This window comes from Stegostoma tigrinum, chromosome 2 (assembly GCF_030684315.1).
Source record: "Stegostoma tigrinum isolate sSteTig4 chromosome 2, sSteTig4.hap1, whole genome shotgun sequence".
Classification (NCBI taxonomy): Eukaryota; Metazoa; Chordata; class Chondrichthyes; order Orectolobiformes; family Stegostomatidae; genus Stegostoma; species Stegostoma tigrinum.
In genome coordinates this window covers 155,804,348-155,826,749 of record NC_081355.1, presented here as the reverse complement: position 1 = coordinate 155,826,749, position 22,402 = coordinate 155,804,348, and the positions used below count along the sequence as shown (strand labels likewise).

Below are 22,402 nucleotides of genomic sequence, written 5' to 3'. Positions count from 1 at the left end.
GGACATCTGAGATGTATGGGAGTGGAATGCCTCATCCTGGGAGCAGATGCTGCGGAGGCGAAGGAATTGGGAATAGGGGATGGAATTTTTTCAGGAAAATGGGTGGGAGGAGGTGTATCTAGGTAGCTGTGGGAGTCTGTGGGCTTGAAATGGACATCGGTTTGTAGGTGGTTGCCCGAGATGGAGACAGAGAGGTCCAGGAAGGCGAGGGATGTGTTGAAGATAGTCCAAGTCTGTCCAACTGTTTTTCTCTCTCTTTGGCTTCTATCGTACCGTTTACACCCTTCCCCACCAACCTCCCTGTTTTCTGCACGTAAACTGACGTTTCCCCAGCCACCATCAGCTCTGTAGAAGGGTCACCGGACTTGCAATGTTTTCCCCTCCACGGATGCAGCCAGACCTGCTGAGCTTTTCCAGCAACTTTGTTTTTTGTTCTGTCTGTGTTTTGAAGGGTCCGCAGCAGCTGCGGGAATAGCGGAAGAGCTCTGCATTATTTCGGGGCTTGTTTTTTGGTTTTGTTTGCAGGTTTTACTTTTACTTTCGCTTCTGCGTCTCCAGTTTGAGCAGCCCGGCGAAACACGGAAGAGGAAGCTGACCACCTCCCCCCGGCCCTCTTCGCCCAGAGTCTGGCCTCTCCCCCTTTAAACAGGGATCTCCACCGGATCGTTTTGGGGGGAAGATTCGGGACCGTGTGGCCGAGATTCCAGTGAGCAGCTTTGTGTCTCCCAGATCCATGGTTCGCACTATTCCACCGAGAGAAGGTTCCGATGTGTTTCCCTGAGAGAGAGAGAGAGAGAGCCAGCCCACTGTTGGCTTTATAGTGTCAGTCCCACAGACACCCCCAGGAGGGGCATTGAGGTGCAAGGGGTCACCAGGCAGATAGCTGCCTCCCCTGGGTGGGGAGTCCTGTAACTTCCTTCCATGATATCTCCGGGCTCCTCCGACCCTGGCTTTAGAAGGCCAGGCCCCAGGAATGTCTGAGATACCCTTTTCCCTGCTCCTCTCTCCACTTCTTCAAGATGTGGAATTAAGGAAGAGGCTAGACTCCTGAAACCCCCAGGCTCTTTAAAATCGCCTGCCCTTCTGCACGGTGTGGCTAAGGAAATTTCAAACTAATTTGTATGCACACGTACTTCTGGAGCAGGTGGGACTCGAGTCTGGCCCTCCTGGGATGAAGTTCCACCTAAAAGTTTCAGATAAGCTTTGGGAGTACTCCCGTGGAGTTCTTCGTGATCTTTTTTGCACTGTGGTTGGGAGATTTTAGGAGTGCAGTTCGTGCAGAGGATTGAAACCCGTTTCAAGGGCTGGGGTGGCAGTTTAACGTGTACATTCTGTCAGAGCTGATGCTAGGGGTGATCAACATCAGGGGATATCGAACAAGCCCAGTTATTTTAAACTTGTTATTTATCCACTGCCTATTCCACACTGTGGGACAAGTGTTTTCATTATGTTTTTACTTACAAATGTTCCCAGCTATGTTTTCCACAATATTATTTATTCTAAAAATAATTCCATCTAAATTTAATGGTTCAACTATTATTTCATAATTATAGTTTGAACCTAGATTTAATTAAATATTTTGTGTATAGTGTTTCTGAGACTAGGTATAATTTCTCTCTATCTATCTGTGTGGCTCTCTCTCTCTCTCGCCAGACATTTAATATTAATGTCTTTTCAAATACCTGACCAATAATCTTGTTAGAGATTGTATTGTTCTGTAATGTACACTGGTGACCAAACTGAGGCTTTGGGCCTACTCAATTGGGAAGCTTGCTGTGAGCAGCCATTTGCTGTTTCCACTCTGTTCAAAGATCACTTGCGAGTCAAGCAAGTGGACGTTTTCAGCTGCAAATTGCTTTTTCTCTGCAGCAGGAGTTTCTCAGTAACAGCACTATTTTGTCAGTGACCTCGTGCTGACGCCCAGTGCCAGGTTTCAATGCTGCGCTACATTTCTTTTTGTAAACAACATGTTGTTTTTGCTGCATTGGGAATAAGCGGTAAATTGACACCCTACTGTCCATAACCCTGGAACATTCCACCTCCTCGAAATATTTTGCTGTGGCTGGGTGGGCCAGTGACATACCCATAATGGTATGGTTATCTGGTGACTAGGTGAATGCAAAGGTTCGAGTCACAGCATAGGAGCTGGTTAAATTTTAAATTAATTTAATAATGATCGGGAATGCATAGCTAATCTCAGTATCGTGTACAAAATTATGAGGGGTATGGATAGCAAGAAACTGTTTTTCACCTTAGCAGAGGGATCAGTAACCAGGGAATACAGATTGAACATCAGAACCAGGAAGTTTAGGGAGGATATAAGGAAGAATCATTTTGCCCAGTGGGTGGTGGGTATCTGCAACTCTTCCTGAAAGGGTGACAGAGGCAGGACATTACAACGGTTCAGAAGTATTTAGATGATCACTTGAAGGACCAGTGCATTTAAGGTTGCAGGCGAGTAATGAAAAATGGGACAAGGGCTGACAGGTGCTTGATGACTGGCATATAGGCACAATGCTGTAAAACTCTGACTCCACACCCAAGCAGAGACGAAATGTTATTTATTTGTTATTATTTTCTGATGATGGCTTGTATTGATAATTTATTCCACTTCAAGAACATCGGCTGTTTTTAGAATGGTCAATCTGGTTTTGTAGCTTGTAATTTTGACCATAGGTAATGGCCAGTAAATGGGAATTTTGCTGACAGAATAGGAAATCCGTCTGTTTGGTTCAATTTATTCTCAGTATGTGTGGCATTTATTGCCCATCTTTGGTTACCTGTGAGAAGTTTCCATTGGGCATTCTTCGAACTGGTATAATCGGGTTTGTTCAATACACTTGGCTTAAAATCCTGTCCCTGATTTGTACAAAGAGGTAGCTCTCTCTGTGACCTGACCATCCCTCCCTGTCAATCAAAGATAGAGTGGGTGCCTAAAGTAGGGGTCTGCAGCTCTCGCCCTCTCCCAGCTCCATGTTACTGTGACCCAACATTGTACCTTGTTTACACAGCTTGACTGAACTTCATCTGCTTAATGTGAACCAGTGCTCATTCATATTTACTGAATGTTTTAGTCTCATTGGGAAAATTGGGAATTTCCCTTTCGGGAGTTGTAGAGTCATAAAGCTGTACAGCATGGAAACAAACCATTTGGTCCAACTCGTCCTTCCCGACCAGATATCCTAAATAAATCTAGTCCCATTTGGCCCATATCCCTCTAAACCCTTCCTATTCCTATACCCGTCCAGATGCCTTTTAAATGTTGTAATTGTACCAGCCTCCACCACTTCCTTTTGCAGCTCATTTCCATACACGCACCACTCTCTGTGTGAAAAAGTTGTCCCTTGGGTTCCTTTTAAATCTTTCCCCTCTCACCTTTAAACCTATGCCCTCTGGTTTTGGACTCCCCTACCCTGGGAAAAAGGCCTTGTCTATTCACCCTTATCCATGCTCCTCATGATGTTATAAACTTCTATAAGGTCACCCCTCAGCGTCTAATGCCCCAGGAAAAATAGCTCCAGCCTATTCAGCCTCTCCCTATAGCTCAACCTGTCCCAACCCTGGCAACATCCTTGTAAATCTTTTCTGATCCCTTTCATGTTTAGCAATATCTTTACTATGGCAGGGAGACCGGAATTGAATGCAGTATTCCGGCAGTGACCTGACCAATGTCCTGCACAGCCTCCCAACACCGATACTCAATGCACTGACCAATAAAGGCAAGCATGCCAAACTCCTCCTTCACTATTCTGTCTACCTCTAACTCTGCTTTCTAGGAACTATGAACCTGCACCCTAAGGTTTCTTTGTTCTGCAACATTCCCCAGGACCTTCTCATTAAGTGTATGACTCCTGCCCTGATTTTTTCTCAAAGTGAATCCCTTATTCCAAGATCCCTGACATCGCAGTTTGAGTTCAGATCTTAACTCATTGTCTCCAAATATTTTTGTCCTTTGTCTTTGGATATGAAACTGCCTGCTGTTTGTCTCGTTGAGACTCCACAGTCAGGGCACGGCCTTGAGGTTGCAGCACGGGGCGGCACGGTGACTCAGTGGTTCACACTGCAGCCTCACAGCACCAGGGACCCGGGTTCAATTGCAGCCTCAGGCGACTGTCTGTGTGGAGTTTGCACATCCTCCCCGTGTCTGCATGGGTTTCCTCCGGGTGCTCCGGTTTCCTCCCACAGTCCAAAGATGCGCAGGCTAGGTGGATTGGCCATGCTAAATTTCCCGTAGATGGATCTGGGTGGGATGCTTCAAGGGGCAGTGTGGACTTGTTGGGCCAAAGGGCCTGTTTCCACACTGTCAGGAATCTAATCTAATCTAAAAGAGACCAGAATCAACTGCTGCTCTGAATCCTAAACACAATGTTGATGTTTAGATGGTCCACTGTTTAAGGTTATCTCACTGCTGCTGAAGGGGTGATGTGAGAGATTGATGAAAAGGACAGAAAAAGGTCACAGCGACATGCAGAGAACAAAAGATAGAGAGATTTGGAAATGAAGATGACTCTTTGAAAATTGATTGTTGTACCAGATTTTACTTAGTCTTTTTGGTCCCTTTTTTTAACACATTGGTTCAATGTTCCATTGTGTTCCTGTGAAGTGCCCTGGGACTTTTTTCTGCATTGAATGAAAACAGGTTGTTGATTATTCGCCTACACCAAACTAAAATTTGAAAACAATTTGCAGGGATGCAGGGTGATGTCACTGGAGTAATAATCCACGAACCCTATACTTTGGGGGCGGTATGGGTTCAAATCCCACCACAGCAAATGATAAAAATTCAAATTTAAATTCAGTCTAAACAAATACAATTGTAAGTAATGCAATGTATTTGTTGCCGCTTGTTTCTTTTAAAAAATGTCCAGTTCACCTTTTAGGGAAGGAAATCTGCCATCTTTACCTGGTCCGGTCTGACCTACATGTGAGTCCAGACCCACAGTAATGTGGTTGACTCATAACTGCCTCTAGAGCAATAAATGCTGAACCAGCTAGTGACACCAAACCCATGAAGGAATTTTTAAAGAAGGGTTGCATCAGTCAAATACTGTACAATTTAGCTCCTAATTACATTCCTGTGGAGATTGAATCGCAAGAATTGAATTGAATTAGCTTTTTGTGGCGTGTACTCAAATTAGGACAGTGACAAGCTTACAAGTATCAGAGATAATGGGAACCACAGATGCTGGAGAATCCGAGATAACAAAGTGTTGAGCTGGATGAACACAGCAGGCCAAGCAGCATCCCAGGAGCACAAAAGCTGATGTTTCGGGCCTAGACCTGAAACGTTAGCTTTTGTGCTCCTAAGATGCTGCTTGGCCTGCTGTGTTCATCCTGCTGCACACTTGGTTATCACAAGTTTACAAGTCACCACATACCGCACCATCTCAGAACATAGAACATTACAGCACAGTACAGGCCCTTCGGCCCTCGATGTTGTGCCGACCTGTCATACCGATCATACTGTATCTTATGTACAAAGGTACATAGATACAGATTCTTCAGCATAAGTTATTGAGAAAAATAAATTAGAAAAATGAAGAAATAAAAATTCCAGCATTACAGATTGTAGGAATAAATTAGAAAATGGAGAAGTAAACGGTGGAGGACTCATCAACAACAGTTGAACTTTTAATTTATTCCTTTATTTTCATAGTTTAAACCACAAGAAACTTTAACTAGTAGCTATTCTTTATTTTTCTACAAATCTGTGAAGTAATGATTAACTTTTTAACTCTTGTTTCTTAACTACTTTGTGCCTAAGTTTTTTATTAATATACCTAGGTATCTTGGCGCACCATTATACACTTGTCACAGTACTCCCGTACTTGAGTACGTGTGACAATAAAATCTGAAATCCAGGTCTTAAAAATCTATTGGAACAACAGCCTTTCCGACCAAAATGGGCAGACTGTAAATATCATTTAACTGTTAGTAAAACTGCTGAGTCTGTGCTTGTCATCAGCCAAATATGACTGCCTTCAACTCTTCTTTTTGTTTTATCTTACAGGCAGGGACCCCTTTGAGGGGCCGTTACAGACTGTGATGTAGAATATTAACTGGTTTCTATCCAGCTCTTGAATTTGCAGGTCAGAATTGAGATTTGTCACATTGCAGTGAGAATGACACAGTGTGGAAGGAACCAATTTGGCCAATCAGGGCTATGCTGGTTCCTTGAAAGAGCTATTGAATGAACGAACTCTCTTTTACTATAATCACTGTCTCCTGCATTGCCTGCGTGTTATACCGAGAGGGGCCTATCAGACTGAGGTACAGCATGGACATGTGCCGTTTAGAGGGAACGTAAGATGATAAACAGTGAGGGCAGTAGTCCATCGAGAGCTGACTCCAGCATTCGCTAATTGTCTCCCCTTGAAAACTCTTGTCAATCTGAAATCCACATGATTTGGCCTTGAATAAATTCAAAAGCATTGCCTTCACTGCTGGCTGTGGTAGAGAATTCCACAGATCCTTTCAGAGAAGAAATTCCTCCTTATCTTCAGCTCAAATGTGTGACCCACCCCCACCCCCTTATTTCTAAACTGTCTCCAGTTCCAGGTTCTCCCATGGTGCAGAATATTCTCTATCCACCATAAGACATCATATATTGGTAACGGCCCAGAAATAGGCCATTCAGCCCATCACATCTATTATGCCATTCAATGAATTCAGGACTGATCTGATAATCCTCAACTCCACTTTCCAGCCTTTACCCCACACCCCTTGATTCTCTTACTGATAGAAAAATCTGTCTGTGTCAGCCTCAAATGAAATTAATGACCCAGCCTCGATATCCCTTTGCACTGAAGAATACCACTGATTCACTACCCGCTGAGAGAAGAAATCCCTCCTCGTGCCTGCTTTAAATGTGCGACCTATCATTCCACTAAACTCTCCCACAGGGAGAAACAATACCCTTGGAATGTAATGTTTTAACAGAATCATTTCTTTTTTTCTTCTAAACTGTAGTGGCTAGAGATCCTAACTGAGCATTCTTTGCTGATAAGACAATTCCTTTAGGATGTTCAGCTGCACATCTGTCAATGTGGTATATTGCATCCACTGTACCTGGTGTGGCTTCCTCTACATAGGGGAAACCAATTGGAGGCTTGGGGACTGCTTTGCAGAACACCTCCGCTCGGTTCGCAACAAACAACTGTACCTCCCAATCGCGAACCATTTCAACTCCCCCTCCCGTTCCTCAGACGACATGTCCATCATGGGCCTCCTGCAGTGCCACAACGATGCCACCCGAAGGTTGCAGGAACAGCAACTCATATTCCGCCTGGGAACCCTGCAGCCCAATGGTATCAATGTGGACTTCACAAGCTTCAAAATCTCCCCTCCCCCCACTGCATCCCAAAACCAGCCCAGCTCGTCCCCTCCTCCCTAACTTGTTCTTCCTCCCACCTATCCCCTCCTCTCACCTCAAGCCACACCCCCATTTCCTACCTACTAACCTTGACTTGTCCACCGTCCTCGGACTGACCTATCCCCTCCCTACCTCCCCATCTACACTCACCTCTACAGGCTCCATCCCCACCTCTTTAACTTGTCTGTCTCCCCTCCACCTATCTTCTCCTCTATCCATCTTCTATCCACCTCCTCCTCTCTCCCTACTTATTTCAGAACCCCCTTCCCCTCTCTAATTTCTGATGAAGGGTCTAGGCCCGAAACGTCAGCTTTTATGCTCCTCTGATGCTGCTTGGCCTGCTGTGTTCATCCAGCTTCACGGCTTGTTAATCAGTTCTGTGAGCTTTCCCTAAACAGCTTCCTGGACCAGACTATCCTCCCCTCAGTAAGGAGTACAAAACAGTGCAGAGTCTGAAATGTGTGGCCTCACCTTTGTCCTGTACACTTGTAGCAATACTTTCTCACTTTGATGTCCCAGCCATCATCGACGCTCTGTATTTCATCGAGTAAATTATTTTTGAACTGCGAGCAGGAGAATTGCAGTTCATGTCAGTTTCTTTCTCCATGGATACTGGCTGATCTGCTGAGCAGTCCTTGATTTTGTTTCCAATTTCCAGGTTCTGCAGAATCCAAGACTTCTCTCGGCTAGCGAGCCAGTAGGGAAGGGGGTCAGCGACTTGAAATTGTCACAGTGGAGTGGAGGGAGAGGCCTGGCAGAACAGAGTCTCCTCCTCTGTTTAAGGGAAGAGGATAAATATTTGAAGTGGGTGACCGCAGTCTGTTGGATGTGTGCGGGACAATGGGATTCATTCTGCATTGCCGCAATAAGGAGCCAGTGTGGATCCAAATGACCTCCTCATGAGCTGCGTTCATGGTTCTCGAAAAGCAGTCGCAAGGTTGTTGGGGGGGGGGGGGTGGGGGGTTGGTACTAACAAACGTGGAGTAATTGCATCAGCCCTGATCTCATTGAAAGGTGGAGTAAGCTCTGGGCTTTTAATCGTATGTGTACAAGTCTGTATCAATCCTCTGTGATCCGACAAGCCTTCTGGGAACTGGATTTAATGGCGACCTTTACTCTGTGCCTTGAATTGACATTTCTCTTTCCTGCTAGGGATTCAGATATGGGCAGGTGAAGGCCAGGCTTTTTTTTTACCCTTTGTAACCAAGCTTTCTTTCCTTGGTGTGTTGTCCCTGCCGCAGAAGACCAAGATGGAGGAGCCCACGGATGGTGCGGTGCTGGAGGTGCACGGCATCACAGATGACATGCCCATGGATTTTCTGAGCCTTTACTTTGAGAGTAAACGGAGGTCCGGAGGAGGGACGGTCACCTCCATCAGACGACAGGGCAACTACGCTCTGATCACCTTCGAGAAGCCGGCAGGTAAAGTGATTGACAGTGAGAGAAGGGGGATGGGAGCTAGAGCCCACGAGCCATGATCTAAAATCGCAGCCCTGTAGTGGGTCTGGTGCTGCAAAATAAGAATTTTCCCATTTACAAGCAGAAAGAGTACCTGTAACACTGTGCCCAACTGTACTTCCCAGAGACAGGAAGAACTGCAGATGCTGGAGAATCGGAGACAACGAGGTGTAGAGCTGGATGAACACAACAGGGCAAGCAGCATCAGAGGAGCTGGAAGGCTGACATTTCAGGCCGAGACCCTTCTTCAGAAAAAGGGGAGGGGAAGGGGCCTCTGAAATAAAGAGAGAAATGGGATAAGGCAACGATGGAAGGTGGATAGAGGAGCAGATAGGTGGAGAGAAGACAGACAGGTCAAGGAGGCGGGGATGGAGCCAGGAAAGGAGAGTGTAGCTGGGGAGTTGGGAGGGGGTTGGTCAGTGGGGAGGAAGGGGTGGGTAGGTGGGAGGGAAGATGGACAGTCCCAGGAGGCGGGGATGAGGCTGGTTGGTAGGAAGTGGGGGTGGGAGTTGGTCAGTGAGGTGAGAGGAGCAGATAGGTGGGAGAAAAGATGGTTGGGTCAATGAGGCAGGAATGAGCTGGGCTGGTTTTGGGATGAGGTCGGCACAGGAATCGACCGTCCGGCCCTTCTAGCCCGCTGTACCATTCAGTTGTTCAGTTATCTCCTTGCCTGTCTCTCAAAGTTCAGGTTCCCCCCGGGGATGGCAGTCACTGACAAGTGGAGGTGGACAACCAGGAGCCTGGAAGAACACAACAGGCCAGGCAGCATCTGGAGGAAAGCAGCAGTCAACATTTCAGAAAGTAGCCAAAAAGTTGACTTCTCCTTTCCTCCAGATGCTGCCTGGCTTACTGCATTCTTCCAGCCTCCTGTTTGTCCACTTTGGATTCCAGCATCTGCAGTTTTGTTTTGTTTTGTTTCTGATTGACAAATGGGGACCCACTGATGTGAACGTGGATTAAATCTGAGCTCGAGGGTGAGGGAATAGAACATAGAACGTACAGCACAGTACAGACCCTTTGGCCCACAATGTTGTGCTGAACTTTTACCTGAAACGTAAGGTCTATCTAATCTCCACCCCTACCTTATACTATCATCCATATGCTTATCTAATAGCCGCTTAAATGCCCCTAATGACGCCAACTCCATTACCCTCTCCGGCAATGCATTCCGCACCCCTACTACTCACTGAGTAAAGAACCTACCTTTGACATCTCCCTGATATCGACCTTCACTCACTTTAAAAACTATGTCCCTTCATAAAAGCTACCTCCACCCTAGGAAAATGTCTCTGGCTGTCCACTCTATCTATACCTCTGATCATTTTTGTACACCTCTATCAAGTCACCACTCATCCTTTGTCGTTCTAAAGAGAAAAGCCCCGGCTCTCTCAACCTTTGCTCATAAGACCTTCCGTCCATTCCAGGCAACATCCTAGTGAATCTCCTCTTTTCCAATGCTTCCACATCTTTCCTGTAGTGAGATGTCCAGAACTGGAGACAACACTCCAGATGTGGCCGAACCAGGCTTTTGTACAGCTGGAGCATAACTGCATGGCTCTTGAACTCAATCCCTCTATTAATGAAAGCTAACACACCATATCCCTTCTTAACAACTCCAGCTGGGTGACAATTCTCAGGTAACTATGAACATGAGCCTCTGATTAGGCAAGATTTAGGAGGCATAGAATGGGGTAGCAAAATGCAGGGGATGGGGGCAATCGAAATGTGGAGCTGGTTTAAGGAACAGATATTGCGTGTCCTTGATAGGTATGTCCCTGTCAGGCAGGGAGGAAGTGAAAGTAAGGGAACCGTGGTTTACAAAAGAAATTGTACCCTTGTTTAGCAGAAGAGGGAAGGGCAGTTGACGTAATGTACATGGACTTCAGTAAAGTCTTTGATAAGGTTCCACATGGTAGGCTATTGGAGAAAATACAGATGCACGGGATTGAGGGAGATTTGGCAGTTTGGATTAAAAACTGGCTTTCTGTAAGAAGGCAACGAGTGGTGGTTGATGGAAAATATTCAGCCTGGAGTCCGGTTACTAGTGGTGTGCCTCAAGGATCTGTTTTTGGACCACTGGTGTTTGTCATTTTTATAAATGACTTAGACACAGGCATAGGTGGATGGGTTAGTAAGTTTGCAGATGACACCAAAGTCGGTGGAGTGGTGGACAGTGTGGAAGAATGTTGCAGGTTGCAGGGAGACTTGGATAAACTGCAGAATTGGGCTGAAGGGTGGCAAATGGAGTTTAATACTGATAAATATGAGGTGATTCACTTTGGGAAGAATAATAGGAAGGCAGAATACCGGGTCAATGGAAAGATTCTTGGTAGTGTGGATGTGCAGAGGGATCTTGGTGTCCACGTACATAGATCCCTGAAAGTTGCCACCCAGGTTGATTGTGCTGTTAAGAAGGCTTACGGTGTGTCAGGTTTTATTGGTAGAGGGATTGAGTTACGGAGCCGTGATGTCATGCTGCAACTGTACAAAACGCTAGTGCGGCCTCACTTGGAATATTGCGTGCAGTTCTGGTCACCCCATTACAGGAAGGATGTGGAAGCATTGGAAAAGGTGCAGAGGAGATTTCCCAGGATGTTGTCTGGTCTGGAGCGCAGGCCCTATGAAGAAAGGCTGAGGAACTTGGGTCTGTTCTCATTGGAGAGAAGGACGCTAAGAGGCGATTTAATAGAGACATACAAGATGATTAGAGGATTAGATAGGGTGGACAGTGAGAGTCTTTTTTCGAGGATGATGACTTCAGCTTGTACAAGGGGGCATAGCTACAAATTGAGGGGTAATAGATTTAAGACAGATGTCAGAGGCAGGTTCTTTACTCAGAGAGTGGTAAGGGCGTGGAACGCCCTGCCTGCCAATGTAGTGAACTCAGCCACATTGGGGGCATTTAAACAGTCCTTGGATAAGCAGATGGATAATGATGGGATAGTGTAGGGGGAGGGGTTTAGATTAGTTCATAGGTCGGCGCAACATCGAGGGCCGAAGGGCCTGTTTTGCACCGTATTGTTCTATGTTCTAAGACCCATCTGCTCCTCCACACTGCGAACAATCTTTCCGTTAACCCTGTATTCTGCTTTTAAGTTTTCCCTCCAAAATGAGTCCCCTCACACTTTTCAGAGTCAAACTCCATCTGCCACTTTTCAGCCCAGCTCTGCATCCCATCAATGCCCCTTTGTAACCGAGAACAGCCCTCCGCACTGTCCACAATGTGACCCACCGTTGTATCATTTGTGAACTTGCTAATCCACCATTCCACTCCTTCATCCAAATCATTTACAAAAATCACAAATAGAAGAGGACCCAGAACAGATCCTAATGGTACACCACTCCTAACTGAGCACCATGCTGAATATTTTCCATCCACTACCACCCTTTGTCTTCGAAGGGTCAGCCAATTCTGAATCCCATCGGCCACATTTCCCCCTTTCCCATGCCTCATTACCTTTTGCGTGAGCCTACCATGGGGAACCTTATCAAGTGCCTTACTTAAATCCATGCATACCACACATTCTACCTTCATCCATGTGTTTGGTCACCTCTTTAAAGAATTCAATAAGGTTTGTGAGGCATGATCTATCCCTCACAAATCCATGCTGACTATCATGAATCAAACTGTGGCTATCCAAGTGATTGTAAATCCTACCTGTCAGGGACCTTTCCAATAATTTGCCCACCACTGATGTAAGACTAACTGGTCTGTAATTTCCATGGTTATCCCTGTTTCCTTTTTTGAACAAGGGAATTTCTTTTAAAAAATTAAACAAGACTTTCCAAGGTTCATCACTCTCTTCACCAGGACGAAGGCCACGCCTAGATTTGAACCTGCATCCCAGCGTTCAGAAACCAGCGCACTCACCGTTACACCATGGTAACCAGGAATCTGGGCACTGCCTCCAAGATTGGGCCCAGTGTGGGGAACACTCATTACTCTTCCAATGAAAAGGGTCAGAGCAGAAAAACAGCTGCTTCCAGAATTAACATGTCCTGCAGCTGAGCCCCGAAGTGTGGTTCCTTGTCTGAGGGTTCTTTGTGTGATTATTTCTCTCATCTTTACTAAAATAAATGAACTTTACACAATATGTTGGAGTATGATTTGCATGTCCCAGATGTTTCGAATTTGCACTTTGCCCTGTTCCCTGAACACCCCAGCCTCTAGAGACTTTTGAGCGACCCTTGGATGGGCGCATGGAGGATAGTAAAATATAGGGTATGCAAGGTAGGTTGATCTTAGTAGCATAATAGGTTGGCACAACATTGAAGGGCCTGTACTGTGCTGTTCTCTGTTCTATGTGTGGCTCCCCCGCAATTCCAAGTTACATGCAGTAAATGCTCATTTCCAGCTCTGCCTGTGGTGTATGTTTTCTGAAAAAAAAGGTCCTTGCTGAATTGTTCCCCTTTCTGTTGTGTTGCTTCGATGTTGGTCGCAGATGCTGAGAGTGTCCTGGCCAAGCCAGGTCACCGACTGAAGAATGTCGACCTGATTGTGAGGAGGGCCCCGCCCAGGGACCCGAAGAAGATTGTGCTGAGTGGGCTCAACCCGCAGACACAGGCCGATGTGTTAATCCTGTACCTGGAGTGGATCAGTAACCGCAGCAGTGAGCAGTTCACTGTCCGCTGGGACCCAGACAGGAGTTATGTCCTCGTTGACTTTCAGGAAGCTGTCTCTGTGGAAGGTAAACGAATTCCTGGGAACTCACGCTTGTGTGCCTGAGAATTTGATCCCTCACCCCTCCCAAAAGGGAATCACCAGAAAGCTCAGCTGACAGATGGTGCTGAGAGATACTACTGGGTATCTTGTTGGAGTAATAAGCCAGAAATCTTGTTTCATAATAGGGGCGGCACGGTGGCTCAATGGTTAGCACTGCAGCCTCACAGCACCAGGGACTGGGTTCAATTCCAGCCTCGGCTGACTGCCTGTGTGGAGTTTGCACATTCTCCCCGTGTCTGCGTGGGTTTCCTCCCACAGTCCAAAGATGTGCAGGTTAGGTGGATCGGCCATGCTAAATTGCCCGTAGTGTTCAGGGGTGTGTGGGTTACAGGGGGATGGGTCTGGATGGGATGCTTCAAGGGGCAGTGTGGACTTGTTGGGCTGAAGGGCCTGTTTCCACACTGTAGGGAATCTAATCTAATTTGGAGAACATGTGCATTTGATTTCAATTTGTTTTTACTGTAAAATCTGAAAATAGTTTTCCAGCATCAGTAAGGGTGACCATCAAACTGTCATATTTTCGTAATTATGTTCACAACTCCCCTGCAGGAAAGGGAACCTGCTTGTCTTTCCCTATTCAGTGGGTTGCAGTCCTGTTATTTTGTTGATATTAACCAGCCCTGAAGCTGCTCAGCAACCCAGTCCATTCAAACATCTGCAACAGACAGGGCCTAGCACCATCTGCTCAGGGTAGCCACAGATCAGAAGTAAATACCCGACATGTTAGAATTGGCCGTAAAAATGTGAATTACAAAAAACAAGATGTATTTCCCATGTCCCAGCTCCCCCCACCTCACACACCAGGCCTTGTTACCACTCAGCCTGCCATTGCACACCCCCTGTTGTTAGTCACTAACAATCCCCATTAACAACTATTCACCCTCTTCAGACCCTTCCTTCTTCACAGATGCCACCAGATCTGCTGAGCTTTTCCAGCAACTTTGTCCTGATTCACACATCCGCAGTTCTTTCAGTTTTTATTAAATATATTGGGTTGGAAGATTGTGTTCGAGGCTTTCTGCACAGTGAGATCTGGCCTTATCGGGAAGGGAAGAAATAGCAAAATGTACCCAGTCTTGGAGAGGGGGAGGAGGGAGAGATTGGCCTACTGAGAGGATTCGATTACAGGAGCAGGGATGTCTTGCTACGATAGTACAGGACCTTGGTGAGACCACACCCAGAGTACTGTGTGCAGTTCTGGTCTCCTTACCTGAGCGAGGATGTTCAGTCCCAGGAGGGAGTGCAATGAGGGTTTACCAGCTAATTCCTGGAATGGCAGAGCTGACAAATGTGGAGAGACTGGATTGGTAAGGAGTATATTCACTGGAGTTTAGAAGAATGAGGGGGATCCCATTGAATCCCTTAAAATTCCCACCAGATTAGACAGGGTGAATGCAGGAAGGGTGTTTCTGAGCCCACAACCAGGGGCCACGGTCTAAGGATACAAGGTGGGCCACTGAGGACTGAGATGAAGAGAAATATCTTCACCCAGTGAGTGGGAAGCCTGTGGAATTTTCTGTCACAGAAAGTGTCGGAGGCCAAAACATTGAATGTTTTCAAGGAGTGAAATATAGCGAAAGGGCATTGGGAGAATGTGGGAACAGGGGACTGAGTTGGTTGATCAGCCATGATCATGCAAAATGTTGCAGCAGACTGGAAGGACCGAATGGCCTATTCCTGCTCCTATTTAGGTTTCTGTGTTCTACCGTTAATACCACTCACATGAGCCTCCGGCAGCTGGTGCCGAGCGGTTTGTGCTGTAGTCTCAGATTTGGAAAGTTTTCCATGTTTTTTTTTCAATTTTCCAGATCTTGAGATAATGAAGATGAAAGCCAAAAACCGAAGTTTACAAGGTGCTAAATTAGACATCAGGCAACTTCCACAAACTGATCGCATCCTGGTGGAAAATCTCAGTCCCACTGATGACAAGGATATTCTGTGTCTCTACTTTGAGAGCCGTCGCCGTAGCAATGGAGGGACCGTGCTGGATGTTACCATGCTCTCTGGAGGAAGAGCCATTGTTATGTTCCAGGAATGGGAAGGTATTTACTAACGGATTAAATTATTCACCATGCAGACTCCAAACACGAAGACATTCAGCCTGGGTATTAGAGAGCACGTACTATTTGATCAGTTCAAATCCCAAGTTGGCAAATAAGGAAATTCATTTGAAGCAAATCAGAGTAATATCCTGGGAGAACTATTGGATTATCATCTAATCAATGTGCTTCAAAGAAATTGCTCGGATCTAAAATCAGTACAACAAAGCGATTTCAGTAGCTTAGTAGTACCAGTGTGTAGCCATTCACTCACAGAATCATAGAATCCCTACAGTGTGGAAACAGGCCCTTCATCCCAACAAGTCCATACTGGCCCTCAAAGAATGCCACCCAGACCCATCCCCCTAATCTACACATCCCTGAACTCTGTGGGCAATTCAGCATGGCCGATCCACTAAGTCTGCACATCTTTGGACTCCTTCAGTCTGTTCTAATTAACTTGCGGACACTCACTGCATCAACAATATTTGCCCATTTATCCCTCAGTAACAAACTTTTATCGCAATCCTACCTTCCCCGAGCCTTGAGCTCTTTGGGAGAAAGCGATTCCTATACCTGCTCACTTCTGTGCCCAGGTCTGTCATTTGCTGATACTTGGCCAGTGCAGTGCTGAAGGACAGTGGAGATGCCGTCTTTCAGATGAGACATTAAACCAGTCTCCAGCTATTGTTTTGGGTGTATACGTAAGATTCTGTGCCACTAATGAGTAGAGGAACTACCTCAGGAAGCCTTGGTCAGTACTTAGTAGTGAACAGATATTGCATCACTGATGGAGAGTCCTTGGCTGTGTGCAGTCTGGCAGCTGCTATATCCCAACTGTTTCCACATCCCAGAGTAATTTATTAGCTGAAAAGCAAATTTCTGAGGTGAACGGTGCTCCAAAAACAAAACTGGCTTTCCCTTTTTGCTCTTCCTGATACTATCCTAGAGCAGCTGAACTCTCCTGCTAAGGGATGGCTCCCTTTCGATGGACTCTTCCAGCTAGAGAAAGGTCTCTTGTTCTCTGTCTCGAGCTCTCTTTCCCCCATCCCCCTCCCCACGCCACCTCCCCTGTGAAATCCTTTAATCATCTTAAGCAACTCAATTAGGTCGCAGATTAATCTTCCCAAGGTTTTTCGGCAGTAAGCCTCACACAGGACTCCCCGCAGTTTACATAAATGACCAGCATGCTCAGTCGGTCATTTTCCATTCTGGAAAGATCTCCCATGGTTTACAGGAAGTGCAGTGTGTCCTTACCTGGGGTATAGGAGGGCGCACATTAGCCAGAGGTCATTGTCCTTCAAATATAAGCCCACTCCGCATTTGCTGACCGTTTTGACTGCAATGTACGGAGAAGGCAGCTCACCACCACCTTCTCAAGGGGCACCGAGGGACGGGCAATTAAATGCTGACCCAGGCAGCAACACCCATCTCCCGTGCATTAGTAAAACTGAAATATATTTGGTTGGAAAATGAAACTTTGTGTTTGTGGATTCCTGCGCAGTGCCATCTGGCCTCATCCAGAAGGGAGGAGAGAGCAGAACGTTCCCAATCTACAAGGAGGGGGTAGGAGGGAGAAATTGGACTTCCAAGAGGATTCAAGTACAGAGGCAGGGATAGCTTGTGCAGGGCCTCGGTGAGACCACACCCAGACTACTGTGTGCAGTTTTGGTCTCCTTAGCTGGGGGAGGATGTTGTGCCTGTGGAGGGACTGCGTGGGTTTAGCAGAATGATTCCCGGGATGGCAGGGCTGGTTGATGAAGAGATACTGGATCTGTTATGATTACATTGGCTGGGGTTTGGAAGACTGAGGGGAGATCGCATAGAAACCTATAAAATTTCTAACAGCTTTCGGACGGCACGGTGGCTCAGTGATTAGCACTGCAGCCTCACAGCACCAGGGACCCAGGTTCAATCCCATCAGTGGGGAACCAACTTTCTGTGTGGAGTTTGCACATTCTCTCTGTGTCTGCGTGGGTTTTCTCTGGGCACTGCGGTTTCCTCCCACAGTCCAAAGATGTGCAGGTTAGGTGGATTGACTGTGGGAAATTACCCATAGTGTCCAGGGACGTGCAGGCTTGGGTGGATTAGCTGTGGTAAATACAGGGTTATGGGGATGGTGTGGATGCTGTTTGGAGGGTTGGTGTGGACTCGATGGGCTGAGTGGCCTGATTGCTCACTGTAAGTCAACATGGCTTTGTGAGGGGTAGGTCATGCCTTACAAACCTTATCGAGTTTTTTGAGGATGTGACTAGAAAGGTTGATGAGGGTTGAGCTGTGGATGTGGTGTATATGGACTTCAGTAAGGCATTTGATAAGGTTCCCCATGGTAGGCTCATTCAGAAGGTCAGGAGGAATGGGATACAGGGGAACTTAGCTGCTTGGATACAGAATTGGCTGGCCAACAGAAGACAGCGAGTGGTAGTAGAAGGAAAATATTCTGCCTGGAAGTCAGTGGTGAGTGGAGTTCCACAGGGCTCTGTCCTTGGGCCTCTACTGTTTGTAATTTTTATTAATGACTTGGACGAGGGAATTGAAGGATGGGTCAGCAAGTTTGCAGACGACACAAAGGTCGGAGGTGTCGTTGACAGTACAGAGGGCTGTTGTAGGCTGCAGCGGGACATTGACAGGATGCAGAGATGGGCTGAGAGGTGGCAGATGGAGTTCAACCTGGATAAATGCGAGGTGATGCATTTTGGAAGGTCGAATTTGAAAGCTGAGTACAGGATTAAGGATAGGATTCTTGGCAGCGTGGAGGAACAGAGGGATCTTGGTGTGCAGATACATAGATCCCTTAAAATGGCCACCCAAGTGGACAGGGTTGTTAAGAAAGCATATGGTGTTTTGGCTTTCATTAACAGGGGGATTGAGTTTAAGAGTCGTGAGATCTTGTTGCAGCTCTATAAAACTTTGGTTAGACCGCACTTGGAATGCTGCGTCCAGTTCTGGGCGCCCTATTATAGGAAAGATGTGGATGCTTTGGAGAGGGTTCAGAGGAGGTTTACCAGGATGCTGCCTGGACTGGAGGGCTTATCTTATGAAGAGAGGTTGACTGAGCTCGGTCTCTTTTCATTGGAGAAAAGGAGGAGGAGAGGGGACCTAATTGAGGTATACAAGATAATGAGAGGCATAGATAGAGTTGATAGCCAGAGACTATTTCCCAGGGCAGAAATGGCTAGCACGAGGGGTCATAGTTTTAAGCTGGTTGGTGGAAAGTATCGAGGGGATGTCAGAGGCAGGTTCTTTACGCAGAGAGTTGTGAGAGCATGGAATGCGTTGCCAGCAGCAGTTGTGGAAGCAACGTCATTGGGGTCATTTAAGAGACTGCTGGACATGTATATGGTCACAGAAATTTGAGGGTGCTTACATGAGGATCAATGGTCGGCACAACATTGTGGGCTGAAGGGCCTGTTCTGTGCTGTACTGTTCTATGTTCTATGTAAGGATTCTACAGTTCCATGACGGGACATTGTAAACCCACGACGGATGTTCCTCAGGGTGGGGGAGCCCAGAACTAGATGTCACAGCGTAAGGATATGGAGTAGGCCTTTGAGGACTGAGATGGAGAGAAATACCCTCATCCAGAGAGTGGTGAGCCTGTAGAATTCACTCCCACAAAAAGTGGTTGAAACTAAAACATGGAATGTTTTCAAGAAGGATTTTGATATAGTTCTCAGGGCTAAAGGGATCATCAGGAGGGATGGGCAGTAAATACAGGCCCAGCTGGCGGTAGATATGACCCAGGAATGAAAGAAAACAACAGATAAAATAGTCACTAATGAAGCCAAAGTAGAATTCCGGGAACAACCTCTTTGCTTCGAATGTGGAGCTATCAACAGATGGAATAGCATGGGGTAATTATTGTAGGAGCATTTTACACGGAAGCTGGAAAAACAGATGCCAAAGGATATAGTAACACAATGCAGCAAGTGGGACAAGACGTGTTTGCAGCATGATACCAAATAAAAACCGAAAGAACTGCAGATGCTCTAAATCTGGAACAAAAATAGAAGTTGCTGGAAAAGCTCAGCAGGTCTGGCAGCATCTGTGAAGGAGAAGACAGTTTCAGGTCCAGTGACCCTTGTGCACAGCCTTGTCTTTTTCCTTCACAAACGATGCCAGACCTGCTGAGCTTTTCCAGCAACTTCTGTTTTTGTTGTGGTATGGAGCATGACAGTCGGATCTGAGTGCAGTTCCAGGTTTATCAGTGGGACCGTCACAGGCTGGCTTTTCCCAAATTGTGAGGCGGGGTGGTGGCGGAGGTGGGGGTGGGGGGTGGTCGCCTTCGTTTTAATGTCGGTGAGTTTCGGTGTCGTAACTGAGCCTCATCTGTGTTTCAGCCGTTGAGCGGGTTCTTCAGAAGACTCAGAAGCTGCAGGGACATGAGTTGCTCGTTCAGGCTTACTATGACTTCCTGCAGCCATCCAGCTTAGACCAGGAGCCGGGTCAGGGTCAGGGTCAGGAATATGAGCGGGGAGTGGCAGCAGAAACCAAAGCCGAGGAGATGACCAAAGTGACGAGCCTGGTCAGCGTTCCTGACAGAGTGAAGCTGGACATCCTACGTTCCAGCAGCTTCCTGGGCGAACTGAGGACCGAGTGTCCGGAACTTTCCGTCAGCGTCATTGACGACAACTCTGTCCGTGTTTGCGGAAGGGACGCTGTTCGGGTTGAGAAGCTAAAGAGCCAGATCTTGGAATTCCTCAGCAACGTAGCCGAAGTGGACGTCCCAATCAGTGATGAGCAAGCACGGTTCCTGTCCAGGGCTGACATTCGGGATTACCTACGACACATGCTGCTCCAGAAGAGCTTGTCCACCTATTACTCCATCTCGGGCAGCGTGATGACGGTCAGTGCCTCGTCGCTCGCTGCCGCACAGGCGGTAGCCATGGTGATTGAGCAGCAGCTTTGCCGGTTCAGTGTCTTGATCTCAGACCGGCAGCTACATGTCCTCACCTCCCCCGACTGGGGCAAGCTCCTGTCCTCGCTGAAGTGCTGTGAAGCTCGTGTAGCTGATGTCGGTGACCAAATCTCCTTCATCTCCCTCGAAAGCTGCCGAGCAGAAAACCAGAAATGCGTGGAAGACTTCCTGGCGAACGCGGTCCCTGACGACTTTGTGATCGGGATAGAGCCCAGCAAACTGCGGTTCCTACACGAATATTACCAAGACTTCCTCACTGGGACTGGTCAGGTCTCCATTCTCCCTCTCGAAGGTGATGTCACCGGGCTAAGGGTGAGTTGTTTCACAACACTGTCACTTTTATTTCTCCCTCTCTTCCTTTGCTGCGTTTTTATCAGTCCAATCTCGTGATCGCTGCAGTTTGTATAAGCTCTTCACCACGAGCTTAACCCAGGTTTCAGTCATAGAGTCAACACAGAATTGGCCCTTCAGCCCACTCCTCTATGTGACAGCCATATGTCAGCCAATAGCAAACTGTTACTTCTCAGGCTAAATATGTGTCAGCCAATAGCAAACCGTCGCCTCTCAGGTTAAATATGCAGCAGCCAATAGCAAACCATTGCCTCTCAGGTTAAATATGCAGCAGCCAATAGCAAACCGTCGCCTCTCACGTTAAACATGAGCAAGGAAACCTCCTGCTGATTACCACATACTGTCGTCCTTTAGCTGATGAATCAGTATTCCTCAATGTTGAACAACACTTAGAGGAAGCACTGAGGGTGGCAGGGGCACAAAATGTCCTCTGGGTGGGTGGATTTCAATGTCCACCACCAACAGTGGCTCGGCAGCAGTATTACTGATCGAGCAGGTCGGGTCCTAAAGGACAGAGCTGCTAGACTGGATCTGCAGCAGGGGGTGGGGGAACCAACAAGAGAGAAAACATACTTATCACTATCCTTACCAATCTGCCGGCTGCAGATGTATCTGCCCATGACAATAGCGGTAAGAGACACCATCGCACAGACCTTGTGGAGACGAACTCCTGCCTTCACATTGAGAACAACCTCCATCATGTTGTGTGGCATTAAGACCGTGCTAAATAGGACAGACTTCGTACAGATCTAGCCATTCGAGACTGAGCTTCCATGAGGCGCTGTGGGCCATCAACAGCAGAACTGTACTCCAGCACAATCTGTAACCTCATGGCCCGGCATATCCCCCACTCAACCATTACCATCAAGCCAGGGGGTCAACCCTGGTTCAATGGAGAGTGCAGGAGGGCAAGCCAAGAGCAGCACCAGCCATACCTGAAGATGACGTATCAACCGGATGAAGCCACCAGACAGGACTACTTGCAAGCGATCCCACAACCAAAGGATCAGATCTAAGTTCTGCAGCCCTGCCATATCCAGTCGTGAAGAATTAACCAACTCACTGCAGGAGGAGGCAGCTCCACAATATCCCCATTCTCAATGATGGAACAGCCCAGCACATCAGTGCAAAAGATAAGGCTGAAGCATTCACAGCAATCTTCAGCCAGAAAGTGCCGAGTGGATGATCCATCTTGGCTTCCTCCAGTAGACCCGTGCATTACAGATACCATCTTTAGCCCATTCGATTCACTGCACGTGATATCAGGAAATGGTTGTAGACACTGGATACTGCAAAGGCTATGGGCCCTGACAACATTCCCGCAATAGTACTGAAGGCTTGTGCTCCAGAACTTGTCGCTCCCCGAGCCAAGCTGTTCCAGCACAGTTACAACACTGGGATCTACCGGACAATATGGAAAATTGCCCAAGTACATCCTGTACACAAAAAGCAGGACAAATCCAACCCGGCCAATTCCCGCCCCATCAGTTTCCACTGGACCATCAGTAAAGTGATGGAAGGTGTCAGTAACAGTGCTATCA

General features: G+C 47.1%; 1 protein-coding gene across 4 annotated transcripts in view; it reads left to right on the top strand.

The window, feature by feature from the left end:
• The first annotated feature begins 349 nt into the window (after positions 1-349).
• Positions 350-22,402, top strand: part of parp10 (poly(ADP-ribose) polymerase family member 10) — a 58,328-nt gene continuing 36,275 nt past the window's right edge. Inside the window, exons 1-6 of one of the 4 annotated variants that reach the window (XM_059640490.1) lie at positions 350-706; positions 6,011-6,089; positions 8,617-8,794; positions 13,273-13,518; positions 15,362-15,595; positions 19,933-20,822. In XM_059640490.1, coding sequence (XP_059496473.1) covers positions 8,623-8,794; positions 13,273-13,518; positions 15,362-15,595; positions 19,933-20,822 — 1,542 coding nt within the window. In that variant the 5' untranslated portion in view covers positions 350-706; positions 6,011-6,089; positions 8,617-8,622. Of the gene's footprint in view, positions 762-6,010; positions 6,090-8,613; positions 8,795-13,272; positions 13,519-15,361; positions 15,596-19,932; positions 20,823-22,402 lie in introns of all 4 variants that reach the window. The other 3 variants (XM_059640483.1, XM_059640486.1, XM_059640492.1) reach the window with 3 other exon arrangements.